Genomic DNA, 17,383 nt, shown 5'->3' on the forward strand with positions numbered 1-17,383 from the left:
ATGTGGTATTGTAGCCACTAGCCACATGTGTCTGTTGAGTAACTAAGGAACTAAATTTTAAATTTTATATAATTTTAATTAATTTAGACAGCCACATGTGACTGGTGGCTATTGTATTGGACAGCACAACTTTAGGTACTATGTAAGGGACTGTTGATTTATTGGGCAAGAAATTATGTATATGCTTGGAGATGTGTAGAGATTCATTGGTATGTTCATTCCTTACATACGTCATGAGTTTCTATACATTGTGATAAGCTAATAATGGGAATCCTATCTAAGATTCTGTTTTAGGAAGAATGTGAAGATGTGGAACTAGTATGGCTGTTTAGAAATTGAAGCTCAAAGTTTTATGTTAATATGGGCAAAAGGGGAAATAAAATGCTAAGATAGCTTTTCCTCTTAATGAAGTCAAGGTTATAGAATGGCCTGTCCTGGGAAGCGTAGCAGATGTTTCACTTCTGATCAAGAAGGATATTCTTCAGCAAAATTCTGAAAGCAGAAAAAGCCAAAGTCTCAGCAAATCCATCTCTAGGAAAGACGGGATAAGAGGCAGTGCGGGGAAGATGTGGGGGAGAGGTATTTATAGCCTAATATAATGAAAGGAGCCTGGTGATATTATTATTTAACATAGGACTTTATAATTCACAGAGTTACACATTTATTATTATTATTGTAGTTTTTGTTAGCCTTGCCTGAGATAGAATGAAACAGTTTTCTTCATTACCAGTTCTTCTACCAGAAAGTCCATGCTTAGGAAGAGAGAGGAATGAAAGATGAAAACCTAATTTAAATGGTGAAGAGTTGCCAAATTTGGTTAAGAAATGTCTAATTGGATTACAGATTCAAATTGCAGAATCCTAGTTGAAAGAAAGTAAGCATTTTGGCTAGCTGAAAAGGTTGTTTATTCAAGGGTGGAATGGTGCTGGCAGAGGCTAACAGCCTTTCACTATGAGAATGGCAGTGCTGGCTACAAGACAGAGTTGAGACTGGCACAGCTTCATGGGGCTCAAGCTTGGCCCAGCAAGGAAAACCAGAGGAGTTGTGGGTTCATTAACAGGATTATTTGGGGGCTGAGGCCTGGAAGAACTGAAAAATCTAATTTAATATCTCTGCTTGGCAAGACTTGAGACATCCCATTCCCTAAGTAAACAAGCTTGGTAAGTAATTGAAAAAGAGAATGGATTTGAGAACAAATAGGCAGCTATGGAAGTAATGGGCAATGAGCTATTAACTATTTTCTAGGAGGTAGATTCTGTATTCTCTGTATTCTAGGAGTACAGAGAATACTGTACACTAGGAGCATTCTCTGTATTCTCCCTTTTGTATATTGGGTCTCTGGAAGCCTACAGCATGGTTAGAGCTGACTGAATATTCTTAGATGTGTGGCACATCCTACGTGTGGCTGGGTCCTATGGATAGTTTTGCAGGCCATGATGTGCAGTGTCCCTTTAGCAGTCATTAATGCACAGTGCATTATCAATGGGTGTTAGTTCTGTATGGGTCTGACAACTTAGTATAGTGAAAAGAGTGCTGGCCTATGACTGAACATGCTGGAGAAGAGCTTGTCTGGCCACAGGGACACAGCCGTGCAGATCCAGCATGTGTCTCCCATGCGCCAAGTGGAGCCCCCAGCCAAGAAGGCAGCCACACTAGCAGAGGGTGACAAGGACAATGACATTGACCTGTTTGGCAGCGACAATGAGGAGGAAGACAAGGAGGCAGTCCGGCTGTGGGAGAAGTGGCTGCGGTGGTATGTGGAGAAGAAGGCCAGGAAGCCTGCGTTGGTGGCCAAGTCTTCCATCCTGCTGGACGTCAAGCCTTGGGACAATGAGACCAACATAGCCCAACTGGAGGCCTGTATGCGCTTCATCCAGCTGGACAGGCTGATCTGGGGGGGCCTCCAAGCTGGTGCCCATGGGCTTTGGTATCCGGAAGCTGCAGATTCAATGTGTGGTGGAGGATGACAAGGTAGGGACAAACTTTCTGAAAGAGGAGATTACCAAGTTTGAGAGCATGTGTAGAGTGTCAACATTGCAGCTTTCAACAAGATCTGAAGCCTTAGTGTGTGTCTGTGTGTGTCTGTGTGTGTTTGTGTGTGTGTGTGTGCGCGCGCACACGTGCAAGTGCGTGAGGCCCTGCCACGATTAAAAACAGACCAACCAAAAAAAAGAATGCTGGCCTAGGAGTCATAGAGTTGTTACTCATGTATGAACGCAGGGTTTTATAATTTATAGAGTGCTTTCAACAACAGTTAACAACAACACTATAAGCATGTGTATAAGGTTTACACAGCTTTTACACAAAGGTATTGAGTAGAGGCAGGAAGTAAATCCCAAGTCTTTTGATTCCTAGTCACAGTAATTTTACCATGTGTAAGTCATATAACCTTTCTGAAGTGAGTTTTTCCATCTGAAATATAGACTTAATACTCACTGTGTCTACCTCTTAAGATTGTTGTAAGATCATAGACAGAATGTGAAATATTTTGTACATTGTAAAACAAATGTACAAATGTAAAGTTGTAGTGGTTATGTCACTTCTTATGTTTTGGCACTGCAGGTATGAGCTTTGGGGAAAGCTTCTAACTAGAACTATCCATAGTGTTGTGAAACTGAAAGGATTAAGGTTTTTCTATCTTTATAGGATTATCATTACTGTTTATTTGATGATCTTTGCAAATTTCTGAAGCTAGTCTAATTTCTGAAAATCCCAGTGGAGGAAGAAATGGAATCCTTATTTCCGTGGATTCCTGTTTCCCTTGAATCTTATCAAAACGGTAGGTAGATACTTGAATAGAGGCTGGGTTCTGGATCTAACCCTCCAGATGTTCATGAGTGGGTGCTTTAGAACAGAAAAGCTGCTTTCTTCATGATAGGTACAAGCAGGGCAGGGCCTTGGCTGTCATTTCTAGAGGAAGAGAATTCTAGGAGCTCTTCCCCCAGCAGGGTCAGTGATTGAGCAGACTGTCTTTTGCTTTCAGTGTGAAAGACCTGGCTTTTCAACACCTCCCTTCTCTTTCAAGGGTTGTTGATAAGATGGGCTGGCTAGTTTGAAAATAAGATATAAAGCAACACACAAGCCTGGCATTATAGTTGCTTTATAATCATCTCTTCCACTGATCTCCTACAACTTTCCTGAGTCATGCTTAAAAATAAAATTTTAATTTTTGTTCTATATTTTTTTCCTTTCATTCACTTACTCTCTTTGGCAAAATAAGGACTGCAATTCTAGAAATGTGGGGAGGCATTAAAGGTATGTAGCAAATGCAGGGAGAGAAATCAGTACAGAATCAGAGCGAGGATAAGAATGATGGCTAACTGAGGCCTTTTTCAGGTCAAATTATTTCATAAACCTTTGGTTAATAAATCCTGATTTTTCTGGATTCTTGAAAGCTTTTTGGGCTACATGTTCACCTGTTGAGTCCAGACTGTGAAAAGGTCATTTCTGCTTTAGTGTTCTTGTCAGTTATTCCTATTGTTCCTGCTGAGTTCCTGAATCTGTAGCTCAGCCCGGCGGTCTGCACTGTCTCTCTCCTGAGCGTGACTCTCACTACTGTTCTCACTGGATTGCCTGTGGTGGGCAGGGGACATGAAGCTGCTTAGACCTGAATTTCTGTACTAGAACTTTTTTTTCTCAGTAGCTGACACCCTCCATTCAGTTTAACGTGTACTTATGGTCAGGCTTCTCAGACACACAAAAGAAATGTATGTCGGCTGGGAGTATTGGCTCATGCCTGTAACCCCAGCACTTTGGGAGGCCGAGGTGGGCGGATCTCCTGGCCTGGCCAACATGGTGAAAACCCTGTCTCTACAAAAAGACAAAAATTAGCTGGGCATGATGGCGGGTGCCTGTAATCCCAGCTACTTGGGAGGCTCAGGCGGGAGAATCGCTTGTACTTGGAAGGCGGAGGTTGTAGTGAGCCGAGATCGCGCCACTGCTCTCCAGCCTGGGCGACAGAGCAAGACCCCATCTCAAAAAAAAAAAAAAGAAAAAAGGTATGTCATATTCCCTGTACCCTAGGAATCATGCAGTCTTACTGGGAAGTGAGGACTACATGAAAAAAGAAATAAAGTACGATATAACTGCCTCACTGTGTGGTACAGAGAGTAAGCGCTATAGAAGGCCAGGAAAGTGAAAGATGAGCTTGGGCCAAAAGAGCTATGGAGTCATTTCAGGTGGAAAGGCACTTCAACTAGGCTGTGAAGGAAGTATAAACAGTTAGGTGGAACGGAGGAAGGGTGGCACTCCAAGTCAGGAAACAGAATGATTAAAGACCTTGGGGAAGAAGCAAACATGACATGTATCAGGAAACAAGGTGAGCATTGATCTGGCTTGAAGGGGGGGTTCCTGTGGGGAACAAACAGTGTGAGATGTTCAGGTAAACTGAGTGAACCTAAATCCCAGAGGGCTTTGAGTGATATCAGAGAATTTAGACTTTATTCCATAGATAATGGGTATCACTGATTACCTTATGAACAAAGAGGGAACATGGTGAAAAAGGTGATTTAGATGTTTGGAACTGTAGAGGAACGCAGAGTGGGTTGGAAATGGGGAGCTGAAATGTATAAAAGTGGCTTTAGGACTCGGATCAAGGGGAAGGGGTCTTATTGAAGGTGGTATCAGTGAGAATGGGAAACAGAGTCTTATACCGGAGGCCTTTGAGAGGAGAACTGGAATTTGCTCCCTGGCTGTGAGGGGGAAAAGGAAGGAAAGAATCAAGCATTACTCAGAGGTGTGAGCCTGTGTAGCCAGGAGCACAGCAGTACCAATGTTAGAAATAGTGACACTGAGCCAGGCATGGTGACATGCACCTGTAGTCCCAGCTACTTGGGAGGCTGAGGCAGGAGGATCGCTTGAGCCCAGGAGCTCAAATCTGTAGCACACAATGATTGTGCCTGTGAATAGCTACTGCCCTCTAGCCTGGACAACATAACGAGCCTCCATCTCTGAAAAGAAAGTCATAGTTGAGAAGGGAGACTAGTTGAGGAGAGTAGTTGATGTAGATACATATGGCTAGATTAAGTTTGAGATTACAGTGGGAAAAAACCTCAAGAGTGTGTGAGGTATATGTATATGTGTATGTTGATTTTTGCAGGTCCATAATCTGTTATCTGCAGTTCTGAGATCCAAACATTACTACAAACTAAATGGGCATTTTTAGTTTCTGGTTTCTATTTATTATTGTTGTTGTTGTTGTTGTTGTTGTTGTTATTATTATTATTATTATTATTATTATTATTTGAGACGGAGTCTGGCTCTGTCGCCCAGACTGGAGTGCAGTGGCTGGAGCTCAGCTTACTGCAAGCTCCGCCTCCCGGGTTTACGCCGTTCTCCTGCCTCAGCCTCCCGAGTAGCTGGGACTACAGGCGCCCGCCATCTCGCCCAGCTAGTTTTTTGTATTTTTTTAGTGGAGACAGGGTTTCACCATGTTAGCCAGGATGGTCTCGATCTCCTGACCTCGTGATCCACCCGTCTCGGCCTCCCAAAGTGCTGGGATTATAGGCTTGAGCCACCGCACCCAGCCTATTTATTATTTTTTAATTTGTAGCAGACTCATTTGGCAACCAGACCTGTCCTGAATAGACACAGGGCAATTTATAGTCTTTCTTTATTCTACTTATTGTGAGTATTCGTACTTTTCATTGCAAAACTTAGGAAAGCAGCCGGGCACGGTGGCTCAAGCCTGTAATCCCAGCACTTTGGGAGGCCGAGACAGGCGGATCACGAGGTCAGGAGATCGAGACCATCCTGGCTAACACGGTGAAACCCCGTCTCTACTAAAAAAATACAAAAAACTAGCCGGGTGAGATGGCGGGCGCCTGTAGTCCCAGGTACTCGGGAGGCTGAGGCAGGAGAATGGCGTAAACCCGGGAGGCGGAGCTTGCAGTGAGCTGAGCTCCGGCCACTGCACTCCAGCCCGGGCGACAGAGCAAGACTCTGTCTCAAAAAATTAAAAAAAAATAAAATAAAATTAGGATAGCTTGGATAAAAAGCATGTACTTTGTTAACAAATAGACTCCAAATCTCAGTGACTTAACACAGTATGCCCAACACAAGGAGCGGGAGAACAGTGTTGCCCAGAGTCACTTAGCAACCTGGATTGAGGGAGACTCCTCTGTTCTAGGACATGTGCCTGCCAGGGAAGAGAGTATAGAACTTGATTCTGTCCCCAGCTCTTGGTCAGAACGAAGGACAAAATCCCCAAACTAACTTTTAAGAGGTGCAGGAAATACTTGAGCATTCTGCCTTTACCATAGTAGTACTGTCTCAGCCACCCTCCACTCCACTCCCTGGGGAAACATCACGTGATTTATAGAACATGTACCATACTACCCCTCTAAATCCAAAACATGCATTCTGAAACACTTTTGGCCCCAAGAATTTTGGCTAAAGGATAATGGACCTGTATTATCATTTACCAACCACTTGTATATGAGGTACTGTTCTAATCACTTTACCCAATTATATGATTTAATTATTTTGATAATTCCATGAGTTGGATACTATCATTCTCACTTTACAGATGAGGAAACTAAGTCATAGGTTAAGGATGAGGCTGCAGTGCCATTACTTTTTTTTTTTCTTTTTTTCCTAATACGGAGTCTTGCTCTGTCACCCAGGCTGGAGTACAGTGGCGTGATCTCGGCTCACTGCAACCTCCACTTCCTGGGCTCAAGCAATTCTCCTGCCTCAGCCTCCCGAGTAGCTGGGATTACAGGTGCCCATCACCACACCCGGCTAATTTTTGTATTTTTAGTAGAGACGGGGTTTCACCATGTTGGCCAGGCTGGTCTCGAACCCCTAACCTCGTGATCTGCCCTCAGCCTCACAAAGTGCTGGGATTACAAGGCAACCACACCCGGCCTAGTGCAATTAGGTTTAATGGCAAAAACTGCAATTACTTTTGCACCAACCTAAGTTTGAGGTTACACAGCTAGGAAGTTGTAGAGCCAAGATTTGAAGCAGGCAGTTGGACTCCAGTGCTACATTCTTAACAACTACATTTGGCCTCAGATACGTGGCAAGCAGATGAGCCTTGCTTCAGAGATTGGGGCTAGATACAGAGATTGAGGAATCTTCTATTTAGAGGCTCACTGAGAAGTTGTGTGCAGAGCAGGAGAAAGCCAGAAGTCAGAAGTCGCAAGGTTGAGGAATGGTCACATGTTTGGGGAGGAGTGGGAGAGGGCATGAACAAGAGGAACCAGCAAAGAAGCAGAAGTGGTCAGAGTGGTAGCAGGTTCACTGTGCTGGGATAGAGTCACAGAAGTTGGAAATAGAGTTGGCCATCAGTGTGAAATGCCTCAGAGAGGACAAGGAGAATGGCTGGCTGGAAGGCATTGAATCAAATTATCTTTATCTGAACTTCCCTTATCTATGACTTATTATGGTCAACCTGACAGGTGAAATTCAGATTTAGGAACTCAGAAGATTTGGGCATATCATGTGGTTCATGGAAGCTTGTAAGGCTGTCGTGGCATCAAAGAAGCATCTTTGTTTACACTGCTTTTTGGTCACAGGCTCGGTTAGTCTTAAGTAGCAGTGATTTGTGGTTTGGAACAAAAGTTTAATTCCCTTTCTGAATAAATTCATGTAGAACAGTACTCAGGTTATGGCCCATTATGAAATAAATTTAGTTCCTTCAGTTCCATAAAGGGACTGAGGAGATTCCTTCATTAATATATCTAAATATAATGTCCTAGGGCTGGGCGCAGTGGCTCACGCCTGTAATCCAAGCACTTTGGGAGGCCAAGGCGGGTGGATCACTTGAGGTTAAGAGTTCGAGACCAACCTGGCCAACATGGTGAAACCTTGTCTCTACTAAAAATACAAACATTAACCAGGCATGGTGGTGCATGCCTGTAATCCCAGCTACTCGGGAGGCTGAGGCAGGAGAATCACTTGAACCCAGGAGACAGAGGCTGCAGTGAGCTGAGATCGTGCCACTGCACTCCAGCCTGGGCAACAGAGCGAGACTCTGTCTCCAAAAATAAAAAAATAAAATTAAAAAAATAAATAAAATGTTGTCCCAGTTTAAGAATGAAAGCTGTTATTTATTTTTTTAACCTATTTTTTTTTTTTTTTGTTTAGTTTATTTTTGAGACAGAATCCTTGCTCTTTCACCCAGGCTGGAGTCCAGTGGCTGATGATGGCTCACTGCAACCTCAAGCCCCCCAGGCTCAAGCAATCCTCTTGCCTCAGCGTCCCAAGTAGCTGAGACTACAGGCATGTGCCACCAGAACCATCTAATTTTTGTATTTTTTGTAGAGATGGCGTTTTGCTATGTTGCCCAGACTGATCTCAAACACCTGGGCTCAAACAAAACTGGGTTCCTCAAACCTCGGCTTCCCAAAGTGTTGGGATTAAAAGCGTGAGCCTTGGGGGCCGGGCGCGGTGCCTCAAGCCTGTAATCGCAGCACTTTGGGAGGCCGAGACGGGTGGATCACAAGGTCAGGAGATCGAGACCATCCTGGCTAACACGGTGAAACCCCGTCTCTACTAAAAAAATACAAAAAAACTAGCCGGGCGATGTGGCGGGCGCCTGTAGTCCCAGTTACTTGGGAGGCTGAGGCAGGAGAATGGCGTAAACCCGGGAGGCGGAGCTTGCAGTAAGCTGAGATCCAGCCACTGCACTCCAGCCTGGGCGGAGCGAGACTCCGTCTCAAAAAAAAAAAAAAAAAAAAAAGCGTGAGCCACCACACCTGGCCCAAAACTTTTAAAAATGAAAAAAAAAAAAAAAAAAAAAAAAATTAGACAAAAAAAAAAGAAAAAAAACCTGAAGAAATATGTGAATAAACTATGGACTTTAGTTGGTATATCAGTATCAATTAATTAATTTTAACAAAAAGAAATACACCATACTAATGTAAGATATTAGTAACAGGGGAAACTGGCTGGGTGTGGTGGCTCATGCTTGTAATCCCAGCACTTTGGGAGGTTGAGGTGGACAGATTGCTTGAGCCCAGGAGTTTGAGACTAGCCTGGGCAACATGGCAAGACCCCATCTCTACAAAAAGTTACAAATTAGCCCAGTGTGGTGACATGTGCCTGTTTGTAGTCCCAGCTACATGGGAGGTTGAGGTGGGAGAATCAGTCACCTGTGCCCGGGAAGTTGAGGCTGCAGTGAGCCGTGATCGTAACACTGCACTCCAGCTTGGGTGGCAGGAGTAAGACCCTGTCTCAGTAATAACAATAATAATAACAGGGGGAACTGTGTACAAAGGGGAGAAGGATATATCAGAGCTCTGCTGTATATGCTCAGTTTTTCTGTAAATCTAAAACTGTTCTAAAAATAAAATTTATTAATTAATAGAGCTACAGCGAGGTATGCTGGGCGATAGGCAGGAACAGGTAAAAGGATGTGTAACCCACCTGCAGGGGCAGACAGGACTACAAACTTCATAGAGCACTCAGGATACTCCAGATCCAGTTGAGGAAGTAGTGTGGGAAGCTGGAGACCACACATCAGAGCATGGCAACTCTGCTTTGGAGGACTCTTGTCATGGTAACTGTTTAGAATTTCAGGGGAACAGGAAAAAGAAGATAGTGAAAAACTGCTCTCAGTGCCTGTGTGACTTAAGTTGTAGCATAGCATGGTAGTTAAGAGTCAGACTTCCAGGGTTCAAATCCTACCTCTTCCTTTACAAGCAATATGACCTGACCTTGGGGAAACTTACTTAATCTTGTTGTAACTCAGTTATTTTCTGTAAAATAGAGATAATAATGGTACTTGTTTTGAGAATCGGTTTAACTAATATATGTAAACATGCTTAGAACAATGCTTGGTTTGTGGTAAATGCTCAATAAACATTAGTTATTATCATTGTTATTAATGGATAAAGTGGTCCATGTGTTATCTTAAAGGATAAGAAGGCTATATCAGGGTTGTATTTTTTTTGAGACAGGGTCTCACTCTGTCACCCAGACTGGAGTGCAACAGCACTGTCTCAGCTCACTGCAACCTCTGCCTCCTAGGTTCAAGTGATTCTCCTGCCTCAGCCTTCCGAGTAGCTGGGATTACAGGTGTGCACCACTACTCACAGCATAATTTTTGTATTTTAAGTAGAGATGGGTTTCACTGTGTTGGCCAGGCTGGTCTCGAACTCTCGACCTCCAGTGATCTGCCCGCCTCGGCCTCCCAAAGTGCTGAGATTACAGTTGTGAGCCACTGTGCCTGGCCTTTAATTGCCATTTTAAATTAATAAAGTAAATTTTCTCAGTTTTAATTTTGAATATGGTAAATACCAATAGATATAATCCACATAAGCAAAAGCTCTTTGGGGTCTTTAATAATTTTTACAGTGTAAATTAGAACCACTCTTATGATTCATTGAACTAGAAGAGAAGTCTAGTCCCCTAATGCCTTGGGAAAAGGGAGTCCTTTAGGCACCTACCCTTCCTTTCAAACTCACTCCCTTTTCTGTCATCTTCTGTGTTTGCTATGTGTTCCTCATCTTCAAATACTCTTAAGCCCTCTTTCTTCCAAGCCATAGCTTATTAATTTGTCGTCTTCAATATAATTTTTCTTCATCGACTATGACTTCATTCTCTCTTTTATCTCTATTATTTGCTGGTTTCCTGCCCATCTTTTCTTTTCCTCTACACCTGTTCTTCTGTAATATCTCTCTCCTTTCCCTGTCATTTTTTAAACTCCCTCAAGTTGTTTGTAATACCTCTTTTGGAATATCTCTTTCTCCTTAATTTGTTCTTTGTCATTTTAACACTTCTACTTCCTCTTATTTCTCATATTTATACTTAGTTCTGTTCTTCAATTCAACCACTTAACAGATATTAAGCACAAATATTATATGCCATTTCCTTTTCCTGGCACTGGGGATATCGAAACATGATAGACCTCGGGAGGCTGAGGCAAGAGAATCGCTTGAACCCGGGAGGCGGAGGTTGCAGTGAGCCGATATCATGCTACTGCACTCCAGCCTGGGTGACAGAGTGAGATTCCATCTCAAAAAAAAAAAAAAAATGATAGACTTGATCTCTGCTCTTCTGCAGTTTACAGGCTACTCATCATGGTCATTTTGGAAAAGGCTGGGGACTGTGTATAAGGTCCTACTTTACCCCCATTGGGGTAGCTTTGGGAGGGTCGTGGGAAATCAGTGATAGTGGTACCAATGGCAGCAGCAGCAAAAAACAAATTTTGCATGTCTATTATGTGTCAGGTATTTTACTTACATTTAGTTGTAAGTTTTACTTAGATTTACTTACATAAGAACTCTGCAAGGTATGTTTAGGCTGACTCTACAGGTGGAAAAACTAAGACTCACAGAGGATAAGTAACTTGCTTGTGGTCATATAGCTAGAAAGCGTCAGCAGCAAAATTTCTTTTTGTCTTCAGTCACATCAGCCAACAAGGAAAGATATCCTGGTCAGGAGGTGATAGAGTGGGAGAAACTACCAGAGCCAGTTGTAGAAATAGGGTGTGTATGAAGCTAGAAATAGCACATCACAGCATAGAAACTGAGCTGGGCAGCCACCTCAGGATCTTACCCTAAGAGCTTTGTTGCCCCTGATGTTAGAACTGGATGTTTTAACTCATTGGAAAGGAATGCCCATGTCTATCTGGGAAAAGAAGCTGGACCAGGAGCCATCAGGGATGTATGCCTAATGCTGCTAACGGGCTGCTCAAGACTTTCTTGGGAATGGCAGGAGTGAAACATTCCAGAGAATTCTCTAACCTGTCTATCATTCTTTTTGGCAGAGTGACGTCAGAATCAAGTTTGAGCACAATGGGGAGAGGCGGTAAGTCTGCCTTCTGATGAGTAGTTGTGTTCATGTATGCCAAAGTTCTCAGATAGCATTTAGTTCATGGAAGTCATTCTCCTGTCCTGATCCCTATGGGGCCACTGGTTGGGTAATGGGGTGGATTGGGCATAAAGGGAGGAAAGTTTCACCCTTGTCTTGGCCTGCTAATTGAACCTTGTTCCTATCTTAGCATTGGAAGCCATTTCAACTGCTGATGTTTTACTATTCTGCTCTAGTCTGCTGCTGTGAGGTCTGACATTTTGTTAGGAAGTGAGGACTCCGGCCCTACTCAGAATCATGGCTTTCAGACACACTGACACTGTGTCACTTGTGGGCTTTAGAGGGAGGGCAGGATTCTCCTGTGATATGGTGCCATTACTATTCCCAGTAGAGCAGCCCTGGCTTTGTCCACGTCAAGGGTCAGGTTGGTGAATTCGAAGTTTCTTCATGATGTGTCTAGGTCATGGGAAGCTGAACCAAGTTCATCAGTTGTAAAAGATTTTAGCACCTTTGAGGACATAGAAAGGGGGAACTTTTCGGTCTGTGTTCTGAATCTTACCTCATTAGGGAAGTGAAAGTAATGTTACAAAACTCTTCTGTCCTTTTCTCCATTGTCAGTATTTTCGTTATTGTTACTTTTTGTGGGAAGCCAAGGTAGAAGTTCTCAGTAGAAAAAATGTGACTGTACTTAATTTCTAAAGTTATTTAAGGAAAACATTCAGAAAGCATACAGAGCTCTGGTCATGGGATATTTGGGACCTTGGGTGTTTGCGCATGTGTGACACATGTACACATAAATGTGCCTTTCAGTGTTTTTTCCATTATTTGCCTTTCTCTCTCATTGATATACCCCCCACTCCAACCCCAGCTTTCCTTTGCTTGGAGCATTTGGACAGGTGAAAAGCATACCCATTGGTATGAGGTCTTCCTACTTTAAGAGTCTCACCATAGGACCTTAGTACCTCCAAACATTCTTGATTCTGGTAGTTCTCTGCAGTTGGTACCTTTCAGCCTGCTTTGCAGCTGGCTCCAGAGGAGACCTGTGGCTAGTATTCTCCCTTTAAAATACACATTCACAACCCTACAAGGTTGTCAGAGGCAGCCCGGTGGAAACATTGTGGAAAGTGTGGTCTGCAGAGCCAGGGTCCTTCTGTTCCCATATGAGTTCCAGGCCTGGAGGGAGGAAGGTCTGAGCTCTGTCCCCAGCTGCTCTTCCTGTGTCCTGCCATTAGCAGAGAAGTTAAATTGTCACTTCATTGTTGCTACTTTTCACACTTTCCAACCTAAGTTTTAAAGGGATGGCCAAACTCAGAGCAATAGAGAGTTTTCAATCAAAAGCTCAATTGTGTTGGAGCCCAGTTATGCAGTTAGGCTCTCCTGAATTCCCTGTTCCCAAAGTGGTATGCAGTTACAGTGAGCAGGCTTACACTGAGAAAGTGTATGTGTTTGGTTTCAGAGAAGCTGCCAGATTTAAACCACAAATATTTAAGGTGGTCAGGCAGGAATGGCCTTCTGAAGCCCTGAGCAGCAGAACATTGCTATCAAGGTTTTGAAAACGGTGCATTATCTTTTTATGGAGCTGTTTTCAGAGCCATGGCATTTCAGTGTTTGTGTACTATGTGTGGAATTGAGGACTTAATGAAGTTGGTGCAGGGAAGCCAACAGAGTTAGTACTCTGTGCCACATAGCTCTAGTTTCATGTATTTCATGTCAGGATTTTGTAGAGAATGTCATTGTGGGCATTTTTAACTTTTTACCGGGAATATGGGTAGTATTTATCTAAATGTAGGCCCTTATAGAATTAGAATTCACAGAAAAGAGGAAGGAAGTCATGACTTTTCCCACTTATCCATGAAAGGTATTCATTCTGATGGGCTGACTTTCCGTTTACTTTGAGAATATGGAGACCAGACCCCTGACTGTCCTCCCTCTCGGCCCCAGGAGGGCTGGGGAGAAGGATTGTAGATTAAGATCTCCTTCCCTTTGGAAACGTTAATGACACACTGATGGGGGTGGTTGCACGGGTGTTAGACCTCTCTTTGAAGCACTGGCCTAAAAATGCCCGTTATTCAATAGGATGGCAGCAGCTTAGATCTTACCTAATCTGGAAGTCCTGGCCTCTGATCTTGACCAGACTTTCAAGCTGTTTTTGTGGGTTTTGAATGGCTGATTGCCAGGCCAAATGCAGAAGAATTTATTTCTGATCATAATCCTTTTTCAATAGTGTGCTAGGGACATCTGAGTGGACTTCTGGTATTTTATCCAGAAATGCTGGACCCTTTTGAACTGTTGCTGAGGCCTTGAAGAAGGAGGGGTATGATTTGCTATTAGGAATTAATAGAAAGCTATCCTTTCAAACGGCTTCAGAAAACACCTCTATCTAGAGAATCCATCTAGCACCTAACAGTATCACTGCTTGGGACAGTTGATTTGGAAGAAAAAAATGTAAGAATTACAGTCTGAGCCGGGCATGGTGGCTCACGCCTGTAATCCCAGCACTTTGGTAGGCTGAAGCGGGCAGATAACGAGGTCAGGAGTTTAAGACCAGCCTAACCAATATGGTGAAACTCTGTCTCTACTAAAAATACAAAAATTAGCCAGGCGTGGTGGCTGGTGCCTGTAGTCCCAGCTACTCGGGAGGTTAAGGCAGGAGAATCACTTGAACCCGGGAGATGGAGGTTGCAGTGAGCCAAGATTGAGCCACTGCACTCCAGCCTGGGGGACAGAGTGAGACTCCATCACCAAAAAAAAAAAAAAAAAAAAAAAAAAAAGGATTACAGTCTGAATGGATTTTCTAGTGGAGATGAAACTAATTTGGTTAGCAGTATGATTTCCAAAAATGAAAGGTGGTGATGGACAAAGGAAAAAAACATGAAGGAATTATCTTCTTGAGATGTTAGACTTTGCGTGAAGGATAGATTATGGTTAATATTAATAGTCTATCAATGTTGCCCAATAGAACTTTCTCCTATAATGGAAATATTCTCTATCTGTGCTGTCCAGTACACATATGGCTACTGTACATGTGGTTAGTGAGCACTTGAAATGTGGTTGGTGAGACAGAGGGACCTTTTTCTTTTAAGACAGGGTCTCTGGGCCAGGTACAGTGGCTCATGCCTGTAATCCCAGCACTTTGGGAGGCTGAGGCAGGAAGATCACCTGAGGTCAGGAGTTCGAGACCAGCCTGGCCAACATGGCGAAACCCCGTCTCTACTAAAAATACAAAAATTATCTGGGTGTGGTGGCGCACATCTGTAGTCCCAGCTACTCGGGAGGCTGAGGCAGGAGAATGGCTTGAACCCAGGAGGCGGAGCTTGCAGTGAGTCGAGATAATGCCACTCCAGCCTGAGTGACAGAGCAAGACTGGTCTCAAAAAAAAAAGAAAGAAAAAAAACAGGGTCTCTGTTGTCCAGGCTGGAGTACAGTGGCATAATCATGGAGCTTCCACCTCCTGAGCTCAAGCAGTCCTCCTGCCTCAACCTCCCAGGTGCCTGGGACAACAGGCACTCTGCCATAGCCAGGTAATTTTTGTAGAGACGGGGTTTTGCCATGTTGCCCGGGCTGGTTTCAAACTCCTGGACTCAAGCGATTTGCCTGCCTTGGCCTTCCAGAATTCTGGGATTACAGGCATGAGCCACTGTACCTGTTCAGGAACCAATTTTCAGTTTAATCAATTTAAATTTAAATAGTCATATGTGGCTAATGGCTGCCATATTGAATAGTGCAGATACAGTTCTAGATGATGAAGGCTTTTATACTTCTCATCGATTTGAGCCAACCTGTCACAGAAGAACATGAAAGAAATTATCTGGTCAGATTTTATTAAAACCCAATGGTTTAGATCCCTCTCTCTTGTGGCTTATTGCTTCTTCCTCTGGTTACACCACTTCCCACTCTGGGGGAGCAGGGAAGATGAGAAAGAACCACATTCTTCTTCCTCTCAGCGTGGAAGAGGACAAGAACTGTGCAGGCCCATGGCTGAATACTGCCTACTCCAACACACACTAGTCTGATTTTATCCTGCCTAGGTTTACTAAGAGATGAAGGTTGTTTTAATAGGCATTTCTCCAGTCACAGTGAGTATCTTTTCATGTGTTTTATTAGCCACTTAAAATTCTTCTGTGAATTGTCTAATCTTTTGCCTTTTCTATTAGATTGTCTTTTATTGATTTTTTACAAGTATTTTCTCAAAGTTTGATATTTAACTTTGTTGATGGTTTATTTTGAAATCAGAATTCTATTTATTTATTCATTTATTTATTTGAGACGGAGTCTCGCTCTGTTGCCCAGGCTGGAGTGCAGTGGTGTGATCTCAGCTAACTGCAACCTCCGCCTCCTGGGTTCAAGTGATTCTTCTGCTTCAGCCTCCCAAGTAGCTGGGATTACAGGGCATGTGCCACCACACCCAGGTAATTTTTAAATTTTTAGTAAAGATGGGGTTTTGCCATGTTGGCCAGGCTAGTCTTGAACTCCTGACCTCAGATGATCCACCCACTTCAGCCTCCCGAAGTGCTGGGATTACAGGCATGAGCCATCATGCCTGGCTTGTCTTCTGTATTTTATGTTATGGTTAGGAAGACCTCTCTCTCTCTCTCTCTCTCTCTCTATATATATATATATATATATATTTTTTTTTTTTTTTTCTATATATATATATATTTTAGACAGGGTCTCATTCTGTCGCCTAGGCTGGAGTACAGTGGCATGATCACAGCTCACTACAGCCTTGACTTCCTGGGCTCAAGTGATCCTCCCACCTCAGCCTCCCAAGTAGCTGGAACTATAGGCATGTACTATCACACCTGGCAAATTTTTAAAAACATTTTTGGTAGACAGGAGCACTCACTATCTTGCCCAGGCTGCTCTTGAGCTCCTAGCCTCAAGCGAGCCTCCTACCTTGGCCTCCCAAAGTGCTGAGATTACAGGTGTGAGCCATCATGCTTGGCCCCAGTATTTTTTTTTTGATTCTGTATTTTCTTATATAAATTTGAGATTATGTGTGTGTATGAGTTTCTTTCTGATATTCTTTTCTGTTTCATTTGTCTCTGATTATTTTTAATCATCTATGTTCTAGAGTATTAGGTTGAAACCATATAAAATTGCCACTTTTGTATATCAAAAGTGGTTGGCCATCAGTAGTCTCATATAGTTCCACCTAATACATTCATTAAAACTTTTTATTGGCCAAGCATGGTGGCTTACACCTGTAATACCAGCAGTTTGGAAGGCTGATGTGGGAGGATTGCCTGAGATCAGCCTGGGCAACTTATTGAGGCCCATCCCTACAAAAAATAAAAAATTAGCCCCTGCATGCCAGTAGTCCCAGCTACTTGGGAAGCTGAGGCAGGAGGATCGCCTTAGCCCCAGAAGTTGAAGCTGCAGTGAGCCGTTACCATGCCACTGCACTCCCGCCCAGGTGACAGAGCGAGAATGTTTCCAAACAAACAAACAAAAAAACCCACAACTTTTTATTATGGAAATTTCAAGCACACTCAAAAGTAGACAGAGTATTAAACTGAACTCCCATGGACCTGTCACCCAGCTTCAACATTACTAACATTTTCCCAATCTTGTTTTATCAATTCCCACTTTTAAATTTTTCTTAAGTATTTAATAACAAATA

General features: G+C 43.2%; 1 protein-coding gene across 9 annotated transcripts in view; it reads left to right on the plus strand.

Moving 5' to 3' along the window:
* Positions 1–17,383, plus strand: part of MAP3K3 (mitogen-activated protein kinase kinase kinase 3) — a 73,845-nt gene that overhangs the window by 13,694 nt on the left and 42,768 nt on the right. For 8 of the 9 annotated variants that reach the window (XM_030923185.1, XM_030923187.1, XM_030923189.1 and 5 more), the window contains one exon: positions 11,717–11,757. In XM_030923185.1, the coding sequence (XP_030779045.1) occupies positions 11,717–11,757 (41 nt within the window). Of the gene's footprint in view, positions 1–1,696; positions 1,972–11,716; positions 11,758–17,383 lie in introns of all 9 variants that reach the window. The other variant, XM_030923188.1, reaches the window with a different exon arrangement.

The sequence above is a fragment of the Rhinopithecus roxellana genome, chromosome 19, assembly GCF_007565055.1.
Source record: "Rhinopithecus roxellana isolate Shanxi Qingling chromosome 19, ASM756505v1, whole genome shotgun sequence".
NCBI classification, from domain to species: Eukaryota; Metazoa; Chordata; class Mammalia; order Primates; family Cercopithecidae; genus Rhinopithecus; species Rhinopithecus roxellana.